The 24,000-nt window shown below is 43.3% G+C and overlaps 1 protein-coding gene across 3 annotated transcripts in view; it reads right to left on the bottom strand.

The window, feature by feature from the left end:
* shroom3 (shroom family member 3) overlaps nucleotides 1–24,000 on the bottom strand; it is an 82,160-nt gene that overhangs the window by 6,250 nt on the left and 51,910 nt on the right. For 2 of the 3 annotated variants that reach the window (XM_083929749.1, XM_083929751.1), the window contains 19 exons: nucleotides 23,809–24,000; nucleotides 22,894–22,949; nucleotides 22,167–22,653; nucleotides 21,823–22,086; nucleotides 19,160–19,586; nucleotides 18,834–18,958; nucleotides 18,400–18,567; nucleotides 17,002–17,477; nucleotides 15,881–16,108; nucleotides 15,483–15,693; nucleotides 14,789–15,092; nucleotides 11,940–12,016; nucleotides 9,083–9,174; nucleotides 6,149–6,905; nucleotides 5,758–6,019; nucleotides 4,211–4,356; nucleotides 1,050–1,140; nucleotides 721–886; nucleotides 470–591 (listed from right to left, as the gene is read on the bottom strand). The exon at nucleotides 23,809–24,000 is cut by the window's right edge and continues 64 nt beyond it. In XM_083929749.1, coding sequence (XP_083785875.1) covers nucleotides 470–591; nucleotides 721–886; nucleotides 1,050–1,140; nucleotides 4,211–4,356; nucleotides 5,758–6,019; nucleotides 6,149–6,905; nucleotides 9,083–9,174; nucleotides 11,940–12,016; nucleotides 14,789–15,092; nucleotides 15,483–15,693; nucleotides 15,881–16,108; nucleotides 17,002–17,477; nucleotides 18,400–18,567; nucleotides 18,834–18,958; nucleotides 19,160–19,586; nucleotides 21,823–22,086; nucleotides 22,167–22,653; nucleotides 22,894–22,949; nucleotides 23,809–24,000 — 4,651 coding nt within the window. The remainder of the gene's footprint in view (nucleotides 1–469; nucleotides 592–720; nucleotides 887–1,049; nucleotides 1,141–4,210; nucleotides 4,357–5,757; nucleotides 6,020–6,148; nucleotides 6,906–9,082; nucleotides 9,175–11,939; nucleotides 12,017–14,788; nucleotides 15,093–15,482; nucleotides 15,694–15,880; nucleotides 16,109–17,001; nucleotides 17,478–18,399; nucleotides 18,568–18,833; nucleotides 18,959–19,159; nucleotides 19,587–21,822; nucleotides 22,087–22,166; nucleotides 22,654–22,893; nucleotides 22,950–23,808) is intronic. The other variant, XM_083929750.1, reaches the window with a different exon arrangement.

Genomic DNA, 24,000 nt, shown 5'->3' with positions numbered 1-24,000 from the left:
GCTTTCCAAACCACATGACATGAACTGAGATTATACATGTTGACTTTATCCTTAACACCTCACATCTTTGCTCCAGTGGAGTTTCCTGGTTTAAATGTTCCTTCCCATAATGCAGATACCTGTTGCCTGAGCTCCACTTTGTGGCAACAGTGCAGCACTGCAACCCACAGTTTTTCTGTTTATACATGGTTTTATCTTGATGAAGCTCCAAACTGTTATCAGATCTCTAGTTAATAACATGGGAGTAATATACAGGACCTCTGAATTACTATTCAAAAAAACCTAGAACACTTCATATTTTACAATTGTAGCAGATTTGCACGGGATCAAAAACCTGCAGTTTTATTCTATTGTTATTGTAGTTTTAAGTCACAGGAGACCTAAAACTCATGAGTCGTGTGCAGACACAGTGGCAGATAGATGGGCGGGTAAAAAGGCCCACAGGTGACAGTGTTAGATCCTGCCTCACCCTCTCGTCGGCTGCGTCCTCCTGCGTCAGCTCCTCTCTCTCCAGAGCCAGCAGAGATCTGTTGATCCTCGACAGCCGGCTGCACAGAGACAGCAGCAGGTTCACGATTTTCTCCAGATCCCCTGAAGACAACCAGGTCAACAACTCAGTTTCTGACACAGGACCATCACCGAAGAACTGTCTGAGCTGTGGTCACTTAATATTAACTCTTTGTTATACTGTTTCTTTTCAGTGACAGTCAGATGTCGTACCGATGAACATGCTGTACTTGTCCCTCTCGTTGGTTTTGAGTCGTTCCTGCACCAGAGTTTCGATGCTCGCCCCAAGTGCCTGGTGGCATCTCTGCTCCTCGCACAGCGCCTCCTTTTCCTGCCGCAGAGCTGCCACGCTGCGCCTCAGGGCCTCACACAGCTCCACCTGAAACACAAGGATACCCAGAGAGAGAGAGAGCTTCACCTGTTACTGCTGGGATGTTTTATTCAAACTAGGGGATTCTTTGGATGCTTATATTAAAAAAAACAAAAGTTCAAGTTTTAATAATAATTTGAGTAAAGATCTTCATGAGAAATCTGTTTGTTACCTTCCTGGTGTTGAGGTCTTTCTCATCCTCATCCAGATCCGTCTCCTTCCCTCGATCCGTCGGCGTGGCATCACAGAAGTCATCTTGGATCCTAAAAAGGGAACAACATTATTTAAAGAGGCACTGCTCACTTAAACAGGTGACCTTTCTCATCATATTTATACAAATCTGCCTTTCAACGGTTGAAAATGGCTCTTCACCTGACAGCCAACCACCCCAGCAAAAACATGCAAAAATAGTACTAAAAGGACAGCTATAGAAATAAAGGATCTTATTTTTATGTAACATCTTGATTGTGTTTCATTCTAATTACTAGTGAGTGTGCATTATTAGTCGACTACTTGATGAAGTGTTACTACCCTCGCTGGTCAACACCACCAGTACTATTCAGTTATATTCAGGTTGAATATGTAGAATCTTTATTAAAAGCTATATTTAAAAAAAAAATACACCCACAGTGAAAGTATTGCTTTTCCATAAAAAAATATATTTAGTCTGAACTAATATTTAAAAAATCTTTTTACGAGTTTGACAATAACTTTCTGTCCGTTCTGCTTCTATGGTAGCAGCCAATAGCATTGGGCGTTGCTGGTTGCCAGGGTTGTCTGGTGTTGGGTGCAGCTACTGTAGGCTGGCACTGGGTGAAATGGAGTTTGCCAATCCTGCAGCTGATCAGAGCCTCAGTTTTTTGTTGTTGCGACTACGATCTTGAGACACTAGATGGCAGCGTTCTGCTCATTCTCCATATTCAACCTTCGTGGTCAAGTACTAAAAATCTTTCTAATTTTAAGATTCCTCAACTGGTCTAAATTGAATTGTCATAGGACTACTATTAATTGTTTAATATTGTTGTGAGTGTGACTACTTGTATTCACAATACTGTACGTTTAAAAACGCATTCAGAGTCCCACAAATACAGCTGCTAAAACATCCAGACTTTTCTTTTTCTAAAGAACATTAGCAAAAACAGTCTATTATCAGAAGTTCACAGGGAAAGTGAAAGTTCATATTGAGGCTTTATTTTACATGTCCATTCACTTCGACTCTGGCCACTAGGTGTCAGCGCTGTTCAGCTGTTTAGACCACAGGAAGCCATCCGTCTGTCTGTCACACTGATATATATCAGGAAGAACAAACATTCATCTGTTGTTGTGGTAAGAACATCATGTCACATCTCTCCTCTGAACTGAGACTTCAGCCTTTCAGACCAGCCGTGTGTTTTTTTTTATTAATCCCCAGTCTATGATCCACCTATGAAGTGAAGTTTGATGAACAGTCACTGTGGTTGGTCTCTCCATACTCTGCTGTTGAGATTTGTTGATCAGGTTTGTCTGGTCTCTCCTGTTCTCGCTGACAATGCCAACTCTGTCTCAACTTTAACACTCAGTTAACTGGAAATCATATTTTTCATGTTACATCAACACTCTAAGCTGGTGCCAGACCTCAAGCAATTCAAATGTGTTGTGTTCATTGAGACGGTTTCCTTGGTTGAACAACAACCAGTGGAACAGTGGAACAAAGCCACAAAACTAATACAGTATAAATTGCTTCATCACCTCTGTGTCTAATTTTATTTTCGGAACCAAAATTTATCGTAGTTTCTGGAAATACCCTGAGCAGACACTCATTGGCAGAAACGACAACAGTAGCAAAAGAAAAGAGAAAAAAAACATCCAAATGTGTTTACATGCAGTTTAAGAACCCAATTGTAATCGAGTTAAGGACATACTCCTGTTTCTCAAACACCATGTAAACACCGTACCCCGCTTAACAGACCTAGAAAACTCCTTTAGTAAGAGTTCTCTTGCACGTAAACTGCGGTGGCTTTTGACCTTGAAATAGAATAAACCAGGAAGAAACAACGCCGAAAGCAACATGAAAAAAATAAACCGAGGAGTAACGTCACTAGCAAGAAGACTCTTTTCTGTCATAATTCTGTCCAAAAGTCGGCCGTTTAACCCCTGCTTGTGATTTTGACAAAGGTGATCTGGAAAATAAAGCCCTATTCTGACCAGCTGTATGTTGGCGGAGCGCCACCTACTGTACCGGAGGTCGAGTTTCTCCCATTATTTTCATATTCAAACCCCTTTCATGTATACGAGGGGAACTTCAATAATCCGATTATTCCCTTAACCGGGGAAAGACCATTTTCTGGTTAGTGGTGTGCATGCAAACGCACTGATGGAGGCAACATTACAAAGAGAGTAGCTGAAGGATGATTCATCGAGGTCAAAGATCAAAGCAAAAACACGATCTTCCTGTAGCCGGCTTGACTGGTGTATGGATGGACTGTAGAGACATGATGCCTTTAAAGTCATGGTTGTTTGCCGTTGTTTCACTGAGGAAACATTCCTTCCCCGAACATCATGTTCACCAATAAACCAAAACACATTTAAGATGTCACTGACTTTAAAAGCTACAACATACAGAGACAGCAGGTTTGTGCTGTTTCTTCTCTGTGTCAGCAGCAGACAGGAGAAGGACGCTGTCAGCAAACACAACGAGAATGACAAATGTTCGTTTACAGGAAGTCCTTTTCCCCCCAATGTTATGCTTCAATTACATAAAGTCATTTTCTGCAATTTTGGTCTCATTGCTGAATAAACACACTCAGCATGGAGGTCTTTATCCTTATGTTACACATAGTACTTCAATGGGAATTTTATGTGATCCTCCTCCAGCATTAAACATTGGTCTGTGTTCTGTTTATTATATTGTTGTAATTCACTTTCTGTTTGAAATCTACCATCCTGTTGTTCTTGCTAACTACGTAGGTCGAGAGATTGATAGCAGTAGTAATTACCACAGAGTTGTGTGGATGAACTTGGGATATTCCTCTCTACATCACAAACAAACCAGCGTGGTTAAACCAGGAGTGCAATGACTATTTCATTGAAGAAGCTGTTTGAAGGTTTGTTTAACAAGTAAATTAATGGAAATATTCATAACAAAAAGAGCAATTTGATGATACTAATGCTCTCCGCCCATCCGTGTCTGCATAATTAGAAAAAAAATGTGTACACGGACAGCACGGGGGGGACCTTGAAGAGGCTGTCGGTGTCTATCATAAACCACGTCATATCATATACCAGGCATTAGTGAATTAAAAATACTACTGAAAATGTTTAACAAAATTTAAAGGCAACACATGACAGAATTACCTGCTGTCCAATCTGCTACTGCCCCTGCGTTGCCATGGTGATTTACCAACCAATCTGCTATTTGGAAAGATCTCCTCCATAAGCTCCACGGTGGATTTACTCCCCCATGTGTCCAGGAGGGGAGCAAGAGAGCGGTCCTGCAACACCTGCATCACCAATGAAAAAGAAAAAAATCTAACTATGTACAACAAATGTATAGTTGGAAAAAGGTATGATGACAGAGGTAGTTGGAGTCAGAACAAGGCACAGTGAGAAAGGTAGACTCAGAACTAGGAACAAAGACAAGGGCAGAGTCAGAAATAGTTACAACAACAAAGGTAGAGTCAGAACTAGGAACAAAGACAAAGGTAGAGTCAGAACTAGATACAACAACAAAGATAGAGTCAGAATTAGGTACAACAGCAAAGGTAGAGTCAGAACTAGGTAAAACAGCAAAGGTAGAGTCAGAGCAAGGGACAAAGACAAAGCTAGAGTCAGAACTAGGTACAACAACAAAGATAGGGTCAGAACTAGGTACAGCAACAAAGATAGAGTCAGAATTGGGTACAACAGCAAAGGTAGAGTCAGAACTAGGTAAAACAGCAAAGGTAGAGTCAGAGCAAGGGACAAAGACAAAGGTAGAGTCAGAACTTGGTACAACAACAAAGATAGAGTCAGAACTAGGTACAGCAACAAAGATAGAGTCAGAATTAGGTACAACAGCAAAGGTAGAGTCCGAACTAGGTAAAACAGCAAAGGTAGAGTCAGAGCAAGGGACAAAGACAAAGGTAGAGGCAGAACTAGGTACAACAACAAAGATAGAGTCAGAACTAGGTACAACAGCAAAGGTAGAGTCAGAGCAAGGGACAAAGACAAAGGTAGAGTCAGAACTAGGTACAACAGCAAAGGTAGAGTCAGAACTAGGTACAACAGCAAAGGTAGAGTCAGAACTAGGTACAACAGCAAAGGTAGAGTTAGAGCAAGGGACAAAGACAAAGTCAGAAATAGGTACAACAGCTAGAACTAGATGCTATGATAAAAGGTAGAGTCAGAACTAGATACTAAGATAAAAGGTAGAGTCAGAACTAGATACAGTGACAAAGGTAGAGTCAGAAATAGGTACAACAACTAGAACTAGATACTAAGATAAAAGGTAGAGTCAGAACTAGATACTAAGATAAAAGGTAGAGTCAGAGCTAGATACTACAACAAAGGTAGAGTCAGAGCTAGATACTGAGATAAAAGTTAGAGTCAGAGCTAGATACTACAACAAAGGTAGAGTCAGAGCTAGATACTGAGATAAAAGTTAGAGTCAGAACTAGATACTACAACAAAGGTAGAGTCAGAACTAGATACTACAACAAAGGTAGAGTCAGAGCTAGATACAGTGACAAAGGTAGTCAGAACTAGATACTAAGATAAAAGGTAGAGTCAGAACTTGATACTATGGCAAAGGTAGAGTTAGAACGAGGTGCTGCAACTATGGTAGAATCACAACTAGGGTTAACAACAAAGGTCGAGTTTGATGTGGACAAAATTACAGTCATTTAGTAGAACTAGGTACTTACCAGCTGTCGGGCCAGCACCTCCACTCGCAGCTCCTCAGATGTCTTTTCCCTCTTGGGTAGGGGCTGGTACTCAAGACCTAGGCTCTCCTCAGTTTTGGTGGACGTGGTGATGGAGGTGACAATGGAGGGCTGTGGCTTTAGGGAAGGAAGGAGGATGGGCACAGGTGAAAGAAAGATGGAGGAGGAAGCGGACACTGGAAGGGCATTGAGGGATAACTCTCTGGTGGGAATGATGGAGTTGTTTGAGAACTCCACGCTTGGACTGAAAACAGAGAAATGGAAAAAGAGAAACAGCCAGTAGAAAAAAAATAAAAAAATTATCCAAACTGATAATGCTTCGATTTAGGTTTAAATTTGAAAATATTAAATATTATATTAAATATCAACAAACCTTTCCACAGTCTGGTGTTCAGCTTCATGCTCCAACTTATGGGGAGGAGGAGGAGGTGAAGGGGGAGGAGGGAAGTCCTCCAAGATGCTTGTCTCTTTGACTGGCGGAGGAGGTGATGGAGAGGCAGGATTTTGGAGGAAGACCTCGTCAAAGTCCTCCTGCGGTAAGCCTGTAGAGGATTCGTGTGGTGGCTGCAGGTCAATGGAGCTAAAGAGGCTGGACTCAGAGATTCGCAGAGAGGACAGGTGCCGGGGAATGGACAGATGAGAGGATGGGGTAGGAAATGATGTGATGCTCCCGCTCCCCTTTCTGATTGGTGGAAGGGGCAGGGATGTTTGCATCACTGGCGAAACTCTTTTGGCATTTTCTGCAGAGTGCTCTCCTCTCATCTCTAAACTAAAAGCTCTTTCTCTATACATGTCCATTGCAGTGTCTTCTAATATGCTGGCGTCACTCAAACTGTGTCTTGTCTGTCTGTCCATCACCAGGGTTTCGTTGTAGCCAGTAGTGTTACTGCCATCACTATCACCTGTGCTGGGTTGCAAGATGCCTGGGAAGGTGATGGCGTCCAGGTTGGCCTGACTCAGCCTTTCATCAGCATGCCATTCAGCACTGTCTCTGTCATGAGTCCGAGGTGGGGAGAGGGGGCAGGGCAGGCCAACAGAGGCTGCCAAGGTGGAGGTGCTGTGGGCTCGCTGCCGTTCACCGTTCCTCTGTCGCTCCCTGCGTGTAACAGGTGTGTGGGAGGAGCCTGGGTCTAAGATCAGAATGTAAGGAAGGGTCAGAAAGGAGTAACAGTGCTAGGAAAAGCATTTATCATGAACCCCTGATTTAAGAATCCCAAAACCAAAGAATAATTCCATGGGTCCAAAAAATACAAACTAGGCCACGTGACCTGAGAGCAGTCCCAGATAATGACAGGTTGACCCCAATCTATCAAATTTCAAGCCTTTTATCCATGGCCTAATGCGATTGTCAGTTTTAATTCTCAGTTTTATTATATCTGCCATAGCTTGAAACAGTGAGGCAGGGCATTGTTTTAATCAGCCTATGCTGCTGGGAGGAGAGGAAAACAATGTGATTACAAAAGGAAAAAAGACACTGACACTCTGAACATGACCACTAACTTATATATAAAATATGTCCAAGTTAATGTAGGGTACAGTTCGGAATATCATTGATGATAATCATAAAACCCAGTTCAGACCAAAGATTCGCAACGAAACAAAACTGTTTTAGAACGTTGCAGGTGAGAGGTGCAGCGGGTTGAACTGACCCGTCTCGTCTGGACTCAAACCGGCTGATGTTGGCGCCTGCGATTCAGCCCATCAAATCACCAGCAGCTGGTTTAAGAACGTAACACTCGTCCCCTGTTTCAACAGCCAATTTAGTCTTAGCAAAGTCTGCTGGTCAAGTCACTGACAAACGGTCAGCTGGTTGAAAAGGAGGAGAGAGAAAGGGTCGAGCGAGGAATACAATGACTAAGGAGAGCGAGCGCTGTAATCCAGAACAAAGAAGTGAATCCGAAAATAAAACAGTATTTTTGCAACTATTTTACTATCTCTGTCCCCATTTATATTTTATAATGCTACAAATTATATCCAGCTACGAAGAAAAGCCTGAAAAGTTAGAATGGAAGCTTTGGTATGGAGATGATACAACATCTTGCCTCATCTCACTGGTGTGAACTGGTCGGTTTCAGAACGTTGCAGACCTGACTGTTTCAAGTAGTCTCAAGTTTCAACTTGTCTTATTGCAAATCTTGGTCTGAACAGGGCTTAATGCTATGTTCCAGTGCCATGGGAGGTTGGAACTTTCAGACCGCCAACTCGGAAAAGTGCACTGGAATACTTGTGTATTAGTGGAACCTCCAACTCGCGAACTTGGGGGAGCTCAACCAACCAAGACAAGTCGGAGAACAATGGCAGCACCCGTGACAACACAATTTGTGAGAGAGAAAATGTCAAAGAACAGGCTATAAACGTTACTTCCCTGTAGGTAGTGTTATATTAGATACTGCAATTTTAACTTGTTTTGAACATTCTGGCATGAAAATATGAGTTATAATCTCTTAGCATATATATATATATATATATCAAAGGTTACATTAGTTTGCAGACTCTTATACGTATGTTTCATTTTGATGAAATAAAAATCTAAATCTCAAGTGTCACAGCAAAACTGAAGGCCCTTTGTAATTTTGTACCCAGTCCCATGTTATATCCATATGTAGAGTTTTTACATATACGGCTCCAGATCCTTTGATGAAGATGTTTTAGCTGAATACCGCTCTAATGTCAACCAGTGTTATCCACTGCTGGACAATATGTTATTAGCGTATTTGATGGCGGTCGTCCATGTTTTCTGGCTACGTTCGACTTAAATGGTGTGGAACGCTTTGAAGTCGGAGCTCGTAATCTCCAGGTAGGAGTCCCATGTCCCAGTGCTTAGGAATGCAGCAATAGATACTGCTGATAGAACAAGTGACATCAGCAGTAGTCAGATCATATTTCCCCACAACACAGGTGTGTAAAGAGAGCTGTGTTGTAACACCAGCAGCTGGTTCAGCGCTGGTTTCTGTATGTAATATCATGCTGAATCTGACAACCAGCTAAACTACAGTAGGTGATGCACAGACTGGAAAAGTTATTGAAATACATTGTTTACTTTTTCAAACCCCCACAATAGAAAGAAAACTAAGTTCAACTGTCCACATTTTTTCCAGCTTTAAGCTTATTTTTTAGCTCTTCTTTTAACAGCAAGCATGACATTAGTGTGCATTTCTTTATTCAAATGTCCCTCCTTGTCAGCCAGATAAGTAAAAAAAATGATTCTTTGGCTGAAGTGAACTGCTCTGTGCATGTGATGAGTTGAGAGGATACCACGGGTTTGATAACTATGTAGTGGAGTCAACCTTTTCTTCATTATGCTGACCTGGCAAAGATCCTGCAGGCTGGACGGGGTTCGGACTGTTGTGGGAGTGCTGAGGAGAGCTGAGGCCAGCTGATAGCTGGGCTTCTGCCGGTCTGAGGGACAGAGAGACGGATAAAGAGAGGGAGGAACAGAGGAGTACATTTAACTTCATTAAACTATGGTAATATGGTCACCTTTGGTGTTATTGTGTACAAAGTTAAGACAAAATACCAGGAGCATTCCACAATTTTATACAATTTAATTTTTTTTTTTTAAATCATATTTTAGGAGAACTAATAAATGTTAATGCTATTGTTATGTAACTGTTATCTTTGTGGCCCAATGCTGTGCTGTCCCATTCCTGTTCCCCAGAGGACGAGATATTAATGACCTTTCCTTTATCCACCATCAGGAAAGATCCATGCCTGTATAAAACACGGCTGTAGTCTCTGTGACATACAGCAGGTTTCTGAGCCATTGTGAAGCTCTGTGTAGGAAGCTCTGTGTGGGAGGCTCTGGCTGTCGCCATCTTGGTAGTGCCTGACTGCACCTAACTCCTGGCTAATCCAAAAATAGGCAAAGAAGTGGAGTGTGGGTGGAGGTGGGCAGAATGAAGCCTGGTTGTTGAGCTATCCCAAGCCCCAACCAAAGCCACTTCCTGGTTGATCCAATCAGGATCTCTGCAGTTCTCTGAGTGTCTACTAGGGGCAGGTTTCATAACAGAGCAGTTTCTCATTGACCCCCATGTTAAACAGGCCGTTTTCACAGCATAATTAACCCTGTTTAAGGCCTGGGACAAAAAACATTCCAGTCTGTTTGTTTAGGTCATATCTCCATGACATCACTAAGGGGGGGGGGGGGGGGGGGGGTCATTTTTTTTGTACCAGGCTAGTTTTTATTTTCCTCTGAGGTATACAACAGCTAGATGGACGTATCTCCCTCCCCCCAACGTCACATACATGCCCTTTTTTGGTCAGAGGAAATGAGGCGGGGTCAACGTCTGACAAGATGGAGACTTGGATCAAGTTGAGAGTACGGAAAAGGCTATGTCCATTTTTTATACAGACTTCGGTGTAAACACACACAGATTTCCTGACTTGACCTCTGACCTTCACATAGTGAGAGCAGACATATTTAAGAGTTTTAAGTGATTGAATCCCTGTGGACTGGAGTTAGAATTTTGTTTATGTCTCTGTGCCAGGAATTTTTCTGCTTCCTGAAATTCCTCAGTTCCTCCCTTCTTTAACTCCTCTTCTTCACTCCTCTCCCTCACTCCTGCCTTTCTCTCCTCCTCCCATTGAACCCTTTGACTCCTCCTTACTTCTTCTTACCTTCCTCCCTCCTCCTCTCCTCTTCTCCTCCTTTCATACCAAGGGATACTCCCTTCCTCCTCCCCAGGAGCCTTTATAAAGCTGCGTGGAATCAAATTTCTCTTTTTAGCTCATTCCTTTTCTTTCCTTCCTTTTCCTCCATTGTTTCACCTTCTCCATCCAATCTCTTCTTTCCCTCTCCCATATTGTTCTTCCATTTTAACCTTTTCCCTCTTCTTCTTCCTTTTTACCTCCTCTCTCCTTCCTCCTCACTCTCTTATCCCTCATCTCCTTCCTTCATTTCCTTTCCTCTTTTCCTCCCCTCCTCTCCCTCTTTTCACCTCCATCCTTGGGTCCCTTCACTCTGTCTTCTTCCTTCCTTCGCCTACTTATATCTATCCATCCCATAATTCCATTCTTCCCCTTCTCTTCTCCTTTTTCCTCCTAAATGTCACCTCCTCTGTTCATTCCTTGTCCTCATTCCTTCCTTCCTCTCTAACCCTGTGGTGCCAGCAGCCGGGCACATGGACTCATAAGGCCACAGTTGGTTTTAAAATAGCAAAGAGCCTAAAGCACACACACACACAAGCACACACACACACACTGGCTGACTGTTAAATCCTATTATGGAAGACAGCTAAAGCTAAATATCGACACAGAAAATATGTGAATTCCCATGATCCCTCAGTTCTTCAGCACGAAACAAAGAGCAGTCTGACATTTTGCTCAAACTCGTTGAGTTATATTTTGTAAACAAATTATCAGTCAGAAAACATCTGTGAGAAAAGACGATGCCCCTCGGACAAAGACATTATAAGACGGTCCACTGAAGGGGTTGTTTTAACGCCAGGTGACGTCTTTTTTTGACATTTACCAGACGTCTAATGTTGACGTCCGTGCGTCCTCCGTGTAAGGGCTATTTATAGTCCAAATTAGGTCGTTTGTGGACATCTTTTCAACATCAAATTTAGATGATCTATTTTAGATTACTTCTATAATAATGATAACAATAACATGGTACTTTTCTAGGGTCACAGGCCTGATGGCGGCCATTGCTCCTGACCTGCATTTACTGGCTCGGTAGTATATGACTGTCTTGAGTTCTGTCATAATAAGGTGGATAGGCTGCGATGAAATTATTTTCCACAAATTGCATTTCCAAATAAAAAAACAGATACATGCAAAAATGCATATATGCATGCATTAATAACTTGATCATTCAAAATAAACCACTTAAAGATGTAATGTAAAAAACACATGTACATTTCCTGCACCTGTCATAGACATCCAAAAAATGTACCCAGTTAAAAGGTCAAATGAGGAACGTCAATATGACTTCCAAGTCCAAATAGTGGATCTAGAATTGGTCATGGACCAACGGATCCAATATAAACATGATCTGCACGTCTCTCCAACGTCCAATGTTTAGTAGGTTTGTTCTGTCGAGCTTTTATGATAGAGTAATATGATAAATAAGATGACAGGAAGGGACATGTGAGGTAAACCTGGTGTGGGACTTAAACCATCAGCTGTTCGGTCACATGGTCATATGGTCTGAATAGAGTTACCTGTCGCCAGCCGGAGAGTGGCGTCCAGGTTCTGAGATAAACACCTCAAACATCCTGACGTTACCTGTAGGGAAGTCCTGAAACACACACAAACAGAGTTTAGCATTTTAGGAAGAGAATTCCTCTACTTTTGTTTGTCCTCTCCATATGGATTCATATATGATGTATCATTCATATCGCTGTGAATCTCCCAGCTGGAGATCAGTAAAGTTGAATCTTATCTTATTCCATTGTGACAATCCTACAAGTTCAGTCTGACCTAAATCTGTCCCACTGTAGACTTGTTAAAAGCATTTTAATGCACAACACAGCTATTTGACTCAATGTGATGAACATGTATCCCAATACTTCAATACTTCAACTTTTTTGTAATGTCTCCATCTTTTGCTCCTACTTATCTCACCTTTAAGGTATGATGGAATGCAGGGTGCAGTGATTTCCTGGAGTCCATGCTAAAAAGGTAAACTAATTACCTGCTGGCTTCAGCCAACGCACAGGTATGAGATTTCAATAGACATGGTCTGAATCTCATAATTAGCCAATTTCTCAGACTGTCACACTATTCCTTTAAGAAAGAACCAGTAAGTGACATAGTAGTTGCATAAAGTTTTGAGCATTTGACTTCCAGGGGAATTTCCTTGAGGAATTGCTTAACAGGAAAAGCTGAGAGACATCCACTTAAACACAAGTTGTTTTGGGGGGAATTCTGTTGTTCGAAACTGGGCTGTTAAGTTCCTGAGTAAGAGTAAGAGTGAGAGTGAGTTAAAACAATGTTGATTGATCATATGACCCATTAATGAAAGCACTTAGATCCAATTTCTCTTAAAGCAGCAAATATGAGTGTCTGTGGAGACTTTCCTGCACTAAAATCAGTTAGTGACGTTTTTTACATCATTCCCCCTGTCCCTTTGAAACCTCCTATCAGTGTGGAGCATGTGACGGCATCACACCACACGCAGGTGAAAGCTGCCGATCTACTGATGTCATACAGTTGACACTGTTCAGCTTCCAAAGTAACGCTGGGAGATGAAGTTACATCTTACTAGAAAAAGCGCATTTCAATTCTAACGGATTACAACATTAACCAGTAGGCTATTGAATGCTCCAATGTTCATTTTTTACTGGAAACTTTATTGTCTATATTTTTTGAATTGTACATTAATTAGAACAAAATTACATAATTGTCATCATAATTATTATTTTCTTTTTTTCTTTTATTCTTTTACTCTGTGACCCATTTTGAAAAATAGATCCAGACAATCACGTGTGACCACAATAGACAATAGACAGGCAGACAGTCTGCTGCTTCTCCATTGAACTGAACTGAAAATTGCTTACGCTCTCCACCATAAAACATAGTTCTACATTAACTTTAAAAAAGAAACTCACACTGCTCCTCTCCACTACGTACAGTATTACATCACTTAAGTGTGCTAAGATACATAAAAAGAGTTGTGCTTTTTTATGCAGTTTAGAAAAGTCTCCATCCTGGTGTTTGAGGACATTTCAACAGTTCTTTGTCAGCTGCTTAACTGTAAAACATCAACGCTGTAAAAGCAGGACTGTAGGGGCATGCAGTGTTTAAAGTATGGGGACAGAGTGTCTGTTTGTCTGACTGAAGTGTAATGATGTTTATGTGACACCGCCTGCTCTGATCACTGGAGGAGATAAAAGACAAATTCATCCTTTACTGAATTCCTTTAAGAACCGTGTAGATGTGTGTATGATTTATGTGTATATGTGTGTGTGTGTGTGTGTGTGTATGTTTTATCTTTGCTATCATCCACATCGGACAGCGCCCAGCCACCGTCTCCGGCCCTCTGGCACCTTACAGGAAACCTTGAGGACTCTGGGTATTTCCTGTGTGACTCAGGGCCAAATGTCCCTTAATGGCAAATGTCATCAAATAACTTGTAATGCCAAGAGGGCCATGAATGCCTGTTTCCCCCCCCCCTGGTAATCCATGTAAGGTAATTATGTATTTAATTTACCTAAATTACCTATGTATAAGACTGATTAGATGAATGGTGAGATGTATTTTTTATATGCGGAAGTTTTAGTGAGGTGGAGTCCCTCCCCTTACGGTGTACAACCATGGGTCCTGTTTTTTTTTTTTTTTTTTAAATGTACGTAGTGAACAGAGTGAGACACAACATTTTTTGTAGCCTGTTTGAATTGTGCCATGAATTACACATATGTATAAAATTTTTGCAAGTGAAGAAAGTAACAGTTTGTCTGTATTTTCACAGTATAAGTGTAGAAAAGCTACACAGTTGTGTAAGGGATGTCTCACTGAAGCAATGATGCCTGTGTGTTTTGGACTGGAATGTAATGTTGATGTCTTGCTCGTTCTTTGGACTTGGACAGGTAAATGGAGTTGTACTTGTATAGCACCTTTCTAACCTTCTGACTACTCAAGGTGCTTTACACTATTTGTCACATTCAACCATTCTCACACCCATGCTCAGCACGGGTAGCAATTTGGGGTTCTGTGTCTTGCCCAAGGACACTTCCACATGTGTGTGGATTTACTACTACATGGCGAAGGAGATGTCTCTAAATCTGTGGATATATCCATATAATTCTTTTTAAAACGGAATATATTCCGACCCAAGGTCGACTAAGTTTAATCGTAGGTTGCACGTTGGTCTGGGAAGACTGCTGTCATTTTTTTTTAGCAGAAGGGGCAGGCATAGTTCAAATGGCTGCACGCAATTGGACAGTCCTTCAACCAATCAGACCAACGATCCGGATTACGTACTACAGGGCTAACTGTTAGAAAATCCACTCATTTGTCTCTGGCTGCATCAATATAAACTATGTGACTCCTGGCAGAAGTGTAGTGTTACCTGGTTCAGTCTCTCCACTGTGGGGGAGGAGTGTGAGCGGAAGTGTTGAGGAGTTATTTGTATCTCCTCAGATCTCTCCAGCAGATCCTCGGCAGAAGCGGACTTCCTGGGGCCCACAGCTGACCCGGCCCTCTGCAGAGCCCCGTTGAGCTGCATAGACAGTCCTAGGTTGGGTTGAGGCTCTCTGGCCAGCTGCTGGGGCTCCGGGACCAGGTTGCTGCTGGAGGACTGACTATGTCTGCTGAGCCCTGCGTCAGGGGCGATATCCTGGGGGATCTGGGCCTGGGGCTCAGGAAGGGAACCACTGGGAGAAGAAACCACCACGAGTTATTAAATTGTAATAATAATGTAACAATTCAGCCTTATACAAAAATGTAAAAATGTATTACAGTTCATCTGGTGGTGAACGTGAAATACTGTTCCAAATTGCATGATAATCCACCCAAAAGATTTCACTCAAAACAACAAATGTTGAGTTATGCCACTAGATAAGTGAACACTTTGAACTGCTGGTGGCCAAAGTCATTAGGTTGCATCCTCTAGGGACAATGAATGTCTGTACAAAATTTCATGGCATTCCATGTTTTGAGATATTTTGTTCTGGACTGAGGTCTGACATTGCCATCCCTAAAGTCACACTGCTAGCATGGCTAAAAATCAGTATTAGATGCAGCTGGTTTCTGGTTTTGGTTACCCAGGAGGTGTGTGCACTGGAGCCCTCGGAATGGTCACCCTCCCCGGGTAGAAGAGGTTGGACTGGAGGCTCCGCAGGTCAGCTCCAGGAGGGAGGGTGGAGCAGAGACGCCTCTCTCCAGAGGAGAAGCTTCTATCTGGGCAAGAGTCTTGGAGGGAGAGCAGGCTGGAGGTGGAGGAGAGGCTGAGGGTGTCTGAGTGACAGGAGGAGGCTGGTGGGGGCAGGGGGGAAAGAACAAATAAGGAAGTTAGAAGAAGACAGGAAGGGTGTGATCTATTCCACTGTCTATCAATGAAATATTTCCTTTACCATTTATCTGTCATCCACCCATCAAACCCTTAACCGCACTCACTCTCTCATCACTTTTCTTCCCTCCCTCCCTCCCTCCCTCCACCCACCTGTATAGTTGCTGTTTTCAGGCTGTAGATAAGCACTATAGGGCCTTGGTCCACTCCTCTGTCCTCCCTTGTCTCTTTTTACGCTTCTCTTCCTCTCCACGTACTCAGCCAGAGCGTCATGCTGAAGCTGCCGCAAGTCGGGCCTTGACGTGGCATTTTGCAAAGCCCCGCCCCCAACACGACTTGCCACAAGCTCAAACATCTTCCGCCGGTCAGCCACACTGGTCTCTGACAGACAGGGAGATCAGAGTCAAAGTCCATGGTCAGCTGATGATGTTTCCAATGTGCCATAATAGATACCAATCAATCACAGTGCTGGCATTCTTATCAAGCTCATTTATTTTGTGAGCAGCTGCCAGGCATATGCATATTGGTGGCTGGAACATTCCACAATCTGTTTGTGTGATGCAAAAGCCCCCATTTAAATATCAAAAAAGGCCTTAGTAGCTTTTAAGTTAGTGCCTCTGAAACCTGGACGGTAAAAACCAGTAACCTGAAAATAATAAGTTCCCCTCGTATACATGAAAGGGGGTTGAATGGGAAAATGACGGACTAACTCGACCTCCGGTACCGTAGGTGGCGCTCCGCCAACATATAGCTGGTCGGAATACAGCTTTTTTCCAGTTCACCTCTGTCAAAATCACAAGCGGGGGGAAAACGGCAGACTTTTGGACAGAATTACGACAGAAACGGGTCTTCTGGGTAGTGATGTTACTTGTCATAACTCCCTCTCCACACTAACACATAACCCACGGAGCATGCACAAACACAAAACCTGATAATAATCTGGTAAAGCTGTTCACATGCATGAATAATCGGGGTACTGAAGGACTTATATAGGTCTGTTAACCGGGGTATGAGAACTACGATTTTACCCAGGGTACAGTGTTTATATAGCGTTTGAGAGTATTGCCTTTACCTGAATTTAATCGGGTTTTTAAACTGCATGTAAACTCACTGACAGAGTGTTCCCCCCTGTTTATTGTTATGTGTGTCGTTAGTCTTTTGTAGAACCAAACCTGCTGGGGGGGGGGGGGTGTATAGAAACGTTGTGGTTAATATATCTGGTACAGATAAAATAGCATGTGGCCCCAGCTGTAGGGCCCCAGCTGTTTATTTACCTCCTCCACGCCGGAAGAGGGCAACAGTCTCTGGATCAGAAACCCCGACCTCATTCATGTTCTCTGGCTCTGAGTATGATCGCTTCTTCTGGCCCACCGCCAGACGCTTGCGGCCGCAGATCCGCATCAGAGCAGGAGGTCCAACCGGCGGGACACTGGGGAGGGCCGGGGGGCTCGGGCCTCGAGTCTCTGGGCCGACCACATGTCGCTCCTTCGGGGTGTGAAGGGAAGTGACCAGTGGTGGCGACTGTGATGTGATGATGATGCCCTGTGGTTTGGGCATAGTTTTAGGTCCTTTTTTCTCCAGGGAATGGTTCTTAGCAGGGATATGTGGAGGCTGATGGCTGCTGGAGGGGAGGATGGGAGGAGAAGCTGCAGGAGGTGGAGGGGTGATTGAGGAGCTGAGATCTCTTCTTCTGAAGGAGGTGGATCGTAGGACCTTAGACTGGGCGTCTTTCAAAGAGTCCCTGTAAGATCTGATTCGAGACAAATTCCACTGGTTCAGAGAGATTCAGGACCTTGACCTGTTGGAAGACTCAGATCTGTGTAAGGACTTTGACCAGCTGGAGGACTATAACATGGAAAAATCTGACCTGCTTAAGGACTGACCTGATGGAAAACCTTGACCTTGTAAAGGATTATGACCTTCTGAAGGACTCTGACTTCCTGAAGAAGTCTGAGTTGGAGGACTCTGACCGATATGAGGAAACTAACTTTCAGAAGGACCCTGCCCTGCTGGAGGACTCTCAGTTGCTGGAGGACTCTGACCTCTTGGAGGACTCTAAACTTGAAGACTCTGACCTGCTGAAGTACTCTGACCTTCTGAAGGACTCTGATCGTCCAAAGAACTCTTTTCTGAAGAAATCTGACCGGCTGAAGGACTGATTTGAGGGAAAACCATAACCTTGCAAATGAGAATGACCTTCTGAAGGGCTTTGACCTGTTGGAGGACCCTGACCTCTTGGATGAATCTGACCTGTTGGAGGACTCTGACCTGTTGAAAGACTCTGATCTGGAAGACTCTGACCTGCTGAAGGACTGAAGTTTTTTCTCCTGAAGGACTCTGGCCTTCTTTAGGACTCTGATTGGCCAAATAACTCTGACATGGAGGGCTTTGACCTATTATAGGAAACTGACTTGCAGAAGCACTCATTTGTTGGAGGACCCTGACATGTTGGAGGACTCTGACATGTTGGAAGACTCTGACCTGCTGAGAGACTGACCTGGAGGAAGACATCAACCTCCTGAAAGACTCTGATCGGCCAAAGAACTCTGACCTATTTTAGGACGCTGACTTGCAGAAGGATTCTGACCTGAAGAAATCTGACTAGCTGAAGGACTGACCTGGAGGAAAACCTTGACCTTGTAAAGGAGTATAACCTACTGAAGGACTCTGACCTGTTGGAAGACTCTGACCTGTTGAAAGATGTGTCCTGCATGGAGCCCAGCATCTCTTGGATGTCCTGTGCCTGAGGGAAGTCTTTGCTGCTGTTACCTTCCCTGGATGCGTCCAGCTGGAAGGTGCTGCGGCTCCTCTGGAGCACTAAAGTGGGATCGGCTGGTGTCCTGAATATGACAAAGAAATGTAACTGTGTTTTCACAGGGAGTTTAATCCAGTAAATGTGACTCAATTTGACTGTAGCCAATCTGAAAGGACACAAAACCAAATGTTGCAATACATGGATCAATACATAATAATACATATTCCTGGGTAACAAATTATAACAAAAAAGAAGTGGATACAAATTGAATGTTGCCATGTAGACTGGAAGTGTGATAAATTGTGATTTTAACTAATATATAGTTTCATCAATGACCCGCTACCCTTCTACCTGTATTTCATGTATTCACTGCTGCCTCCTCTGTGGCTCAGAGTCCTTTGGGCTTTGGTCCTGCTGTTGCTTCTCTCCAGCATGTTTCTGAGGTCGTCTGCTCCACAGGGGGTGTTCTCAGTCATCTGATTCAAAATCGGAAAACATAATGCAGTGAAAAAGTATCGGAGTGAACAAGGATCAGGATCTGGTAAGTAAAAACATCCAGACAAACTAAGTTAAGTGGTGCTTTTTACATACAAATGACTGCTGAGTTCATTGTGTGCTTTGAAAACTCTCAGTTGAATCATCAAAAGATAACATGGTTGAAGTTTGGTTTGAGTTACCCTCAGATGGGCGGCTTTGTCTTGTGCATTGGTGATGCTGTGACTGCGTTGCTTTCCGCTGTGTTCCCGACGCTCGAAGCGACTGACCTTCTCCAGGACAGAGAGGCTGCGGACAGGTCCCTGGCTGCCATCGCCAAAGCTACTGTTGCCATGGCTAATGGCGGAGATGACACTATTGGGACTCCCGCATTGCTGGACCTCAGCAAGGGCGATCTCCAGACGGGTCAGTGGGTGTTCTCTGTCTTTGTTCCAGTGCTGGTACTGCAGAGCTGCTGAGTCACTAAGGTGACGGGAAGAGGGCTGGGAGGCAGAGGGGTGCGGAGCCTGAGGCTGAGGGTGAACAGGTAAGTGGGTAGGAGGCAGATGTCCCTGGTTGAGCCCAGAGGACGACACTGGCTCTGAATGAAACCTGGTCTGGTCCATTGATCTGAGTGGATGGAGAGAGGGGAGTAAAAGAGGAAGAATCATCACTTACATCAGCTGACTTCTCCGGATACGTACAGAACATCCAACCATTGTATGAACTAACCCGGCCTTCACTGTGAGGAAGCTGCTTTAAATATATGCTTAAAGTAGCATAACTCTCCAGTTCAGATTTGATTGACTATAATATACATATGCAAAAGTTTGAGCAGTCTCAGATTTTCTGGGAAAGGCATTCTGTTCAGCACTGTGTTGCATGGAGCCCTCCAGCAGCAGAAGAGGTTCTTTGGAAGTCTATGGGAGTGTCTGTTATGTTCAACACGTCCAGCAGCATGACATAAATTTAAAACAAATGAATCCTATTTTTCTATTGTTTCAAAATTGGATTGGCTGTCACCTTTACCAAGCTTTTGTTTTCTGCAAATAAACATCAACCTGGAAGCCTCCTTTGAGCCACGTTGAAGCACTCTGACCCGTTATAGGACTTTATGACTCCCCGAAGGACTGCCAGGTCAGCAGTTGCTTTATTATGTCATGAAGTCAAGACAGTGTAGCCTAGTATCACAGACAGTGTCTCGATGGTAATGACCATAGCAGGGGCGCCGCCCCTCCTGCTCTGGATTGAAATTAATTCACTTTTTATTGATTTTATTCATTCATTATTTTCATCCTATGATTACAATTGTGTGGTCAATGAGTAGCTTATAATGCATTTTCTGCAATAAATTTAACTAAAAGCAATGACTGCATTGAAATATTTATCTTATCTCTCATATCTGTGTCTGCCGAGCTGAGCCAAGCTGCTTCTGAAGGGAGGAAAGCCGGTCTGCGAATATACAGATCTCGGATGAGATTGAGGGCGCTTTTTTAGAGCGCCCCTTGCTTCAACATTCACACTTATTAATAGGTTGTGCACACGGCCTGCTGTGCTCTATGGACTCATACATGGACCTTGGGGTGCTAAATATATTGCCCCAAACCACTCCCCTAATCTCTCCCCAAGTCTTGCCCAATGTGTTTCTGATGGGTGACAGCCTGCGTGTGACTGGAAATTGTAACGATAGTTGAATTGGGAGGGACCACAACATGGAGCCCACTAACAGATTAACTTGTTAAACAACTTGGACTGCAACCAGTGAGAAAGGAAAAGAATAGGAATACGATCGACCGTTTAACAAGAGGTTTGTAAAAACTTCATAGCTAACTGTCTGTTGTGATTCTATATACTGTATGGATATATATGAAAAAGGGAGATCGCTCACTGAAAAGTCAGTAAAAATGTTTGCAAAATTGAATATGTAAACTTCTAAAAGGAAAAGTATGTTTAGTTATGTTCACTTCAGGAACATCAATCATCTTACAACGATGTTTTTGAGGATATTGATAGGAACCAAATAGTGTTCATTATAGTGACACACAATCTTCTCACTGTTTCTTGCCAGAACAGGTAAAATTTTTCTGAGAGAAAGTCTGCTTCAGTTATGACAACGTCTCCCCTGGAATAAATTCCACCAGTCGCCACTGTGCCATAGACTGTATTAAAAAATGGCCAACGTAGCATATCCGACGGGGTTGGTTCTCTCGACTTGATCCAATCGTACTCGCCTACAAGAGACTCGGTCTTGTCAGACTTTGACTCCGCCTCATTTCCTCTTACCAAAAAAGGGCATGTATGAGACGTTGGGGGAGGGAGATACTTCCGTCTGGCTGACGTTTACCTCCGAGGAAAAGTGAGGGCCAGAGGCTAGCTGTCACTCAAGAGACCACGCCCCTAATTATTCATAAACTTTAACGTCCAATAAAATAAAAACTAGCCTGATAACCCCACCGCCCCAAGTGTTGTCATGGAGATATGACCTAGACATACAGACTAGAATTTGTTTTGTACGTTAAACAGGTTTAATTATGCTGCCTGTTTAACATGGGGGTCAATGAGAAACTACTCTATTATGAAAGCTGCCCCTAGTGGACACTCAGAGAACTGCAGTCTTTGGCACTTCCTTATTGGATCAACCAGGAAGTCGCAGTGATGTGGGCTTGGTCATAACACGCTCACAACAGCACATGGTCTCTATAACTTTATAACTCTTAATGCAAAACAAAATCATTAACTAACTTCAGTTCATTCACAGTTTTTTTTATATGTTTTTGAGGAGCTACTGATTGCATCTCAAAGGAGGTTCACAAAGTGCACAGAATCAGAAGTCCTAATCAGAAATTTCTGTGCCTTTATACTGTACCTGCTCCTGTCTCCCCTGGACTGGACAGGTATGCAGGGGTACTCTTGTGAGGATGGGGGCCTGAATCCAGCAGTCGATTGGATGTGGGGAATATGTAAATCCTGGTTCTGTTCCTGGAACACTTGGCTGTGGGATCTCTGGCATGAACGAATATGGGTCCCTTGGAAGCTCTGACTGTGAGGTCCCCTGTGGTTTCCTGTCGGCTCTTCTGATTCCTCTGAAGCAGTTTTCAGTCGGGGTCTGTTATAGTCTCCCTGTTGAGGCCTGATAAAAGCAGAAGACTTAGCATCGAGGGACAATCTGAACTACTTTTAAATGTCTGGGGCATAAAATGAGAGTATCACCTGTCTGCCTCGTGTGCTTGAGTCCTGAGCTGTGTAGATGTTGAAGAAGAGGAACTGGGGTAAAATGAAGAAGGAGAGTTGTTTTGGTATCCGTTTTCTGAAGCTGAGATCCTTCCATCCCTGCGCCTCTCTTGTGCTCCTTCCTCTCTTCCTCCAACACCCTGCTGCAGCTGCTGCTGCTGCTGCTGCTGCTGCTGTCGGCTGCTCTCCTTTGCCAGGGCAGGGTAGACTCCCGAGGAGCCTGGCCCGTGGCTGGCGCTGGGTATCTGTGCGTAGTGGGGCTCAAGCTGCGGGACGGGGTACATGCCTGTGGGCAGAATGAGTCGGCCAGACTGGGGGAGTTGGCCCGCAGGGCCGGAGGAAGGTCCAGTAGGGGAAGGAGACTGGGAAAAGCCTCCACCTTGCCGGGGCTTGGTGGTGGGGCTGCTCTCTGGACTCTTCTCTATCACTGTGTGGAGCTGACCCTCAGCACCGTACGAGCCTTTAGCTGGAACCACAGTAATGATGTCAGTGCTCGTAAGATAACAGAGCTTGTTCTTTCAACACAACTGCAAACACGTTTTTCTGCATATGCTATAATTTATCACCATCAAGAGGATCCTGATGCCTGATGCATGTTTCTTTACCTTAAATACATGCTGTATTGTTTCTACCTTTCCTCTGTTGATATATTTTGGGCACATGTCCTTAAAATGGGTAAAATTGTGGAAATAGTATCCAAATATACCTGCACCCGAGGCCACAGGGCCACTGGAGTGATGCCAGGAACCTTTCTGCAGAGACCTGAGTAAAATACATTAGAATAAATAACATTTGATTAGTTTAAATTACATTGCATTTCACACAAGTCTCACAATGTCATATATCACAACAATGATTTCAGCAAACTCCATTGTTTTGCTCCAAATGGTATCTTACTATAATGTTTCATATCCTCACCGTGCAATACTGTGTTGTATTGTGTTGTACTGAATTGTAGCATAGCACATTGTATTGTATCATACAGAATTGAATCATATGTAGCAGCATTTTGTAGCATATTGTATCTATTGTATCATTTCAAAGTATAGAATACTGTAAGGTAACATATTGTACTGTTGTATGACGTATCGTTTATGTATGTCTTACTATATTGTATCATATCATAGCGTATTGTTCATGTACCATAACATAACATAACATAACATAACATAACATAACATAACATAACATAACATAACATAACATAAGACATTGTATTGTAGCATGGCATATTGTGTTATATTACAGAATGGTGTACCATATTGTAAATCGTAGCATAATGTATCGCATTGAATTGTAATCCATTTTAACGCAGAGATCATTTACATACAGCATGTCTCTACTTCTCTACTTGCTAAAATTTGACCGCATAGTAATTTTAAAAGCTTAATTCTTAGCTTAGCTCTTAAGAACAACACCTGCCATACCCATCATTCATAAACTAAAAGAAGAACAAAATAAAGAGGCGTTTCCATTTTCCTGGTGAGTTAGGTAGTTCATTTTTGTAAGCTAGAGTACCACAGTGTCATGTCTGCTTGTCTTAAAGTTTAAAAGGAAGGTAAAACATAAGCTAGACTGAAAGTGGGTCAGACTGTGCCCTGATCTGACAGACCCTACTCACCGTAGTGATCGGGCGTGCTCCAGACTAGACCAGGAGTTAGGTCTCTCGTGATTCCTGATGGCTGCGTAGCTGTCGCTGCGCCTCGGCGGAGCTGGCACCCCCTTCAGGCTCTCATAGGAGCTGCGGCTGGCTGCCGGGCCCCATATCGGACCCACACTGTGTCTCTTTGATGCCGGTACTCCACCGCTGCTG

The sequence above is a fragment of the Echiichthys vipera genome (assembly GCF_963691815.1).
Source record: "Echiichthys vipera genome assembly, chromosome: 16".
In the NCBI taxonomy this organism is placed as follows: domain Eukaryota; kingdom Metazoa; phylum Chordata; class Actinopteri; order Perciformes; family Trachinidae; genus Echiichthys; species Echiichthys vipera.
This window is presented reverse-complemented; position numbering and strand designations above follow the sequence as displayed.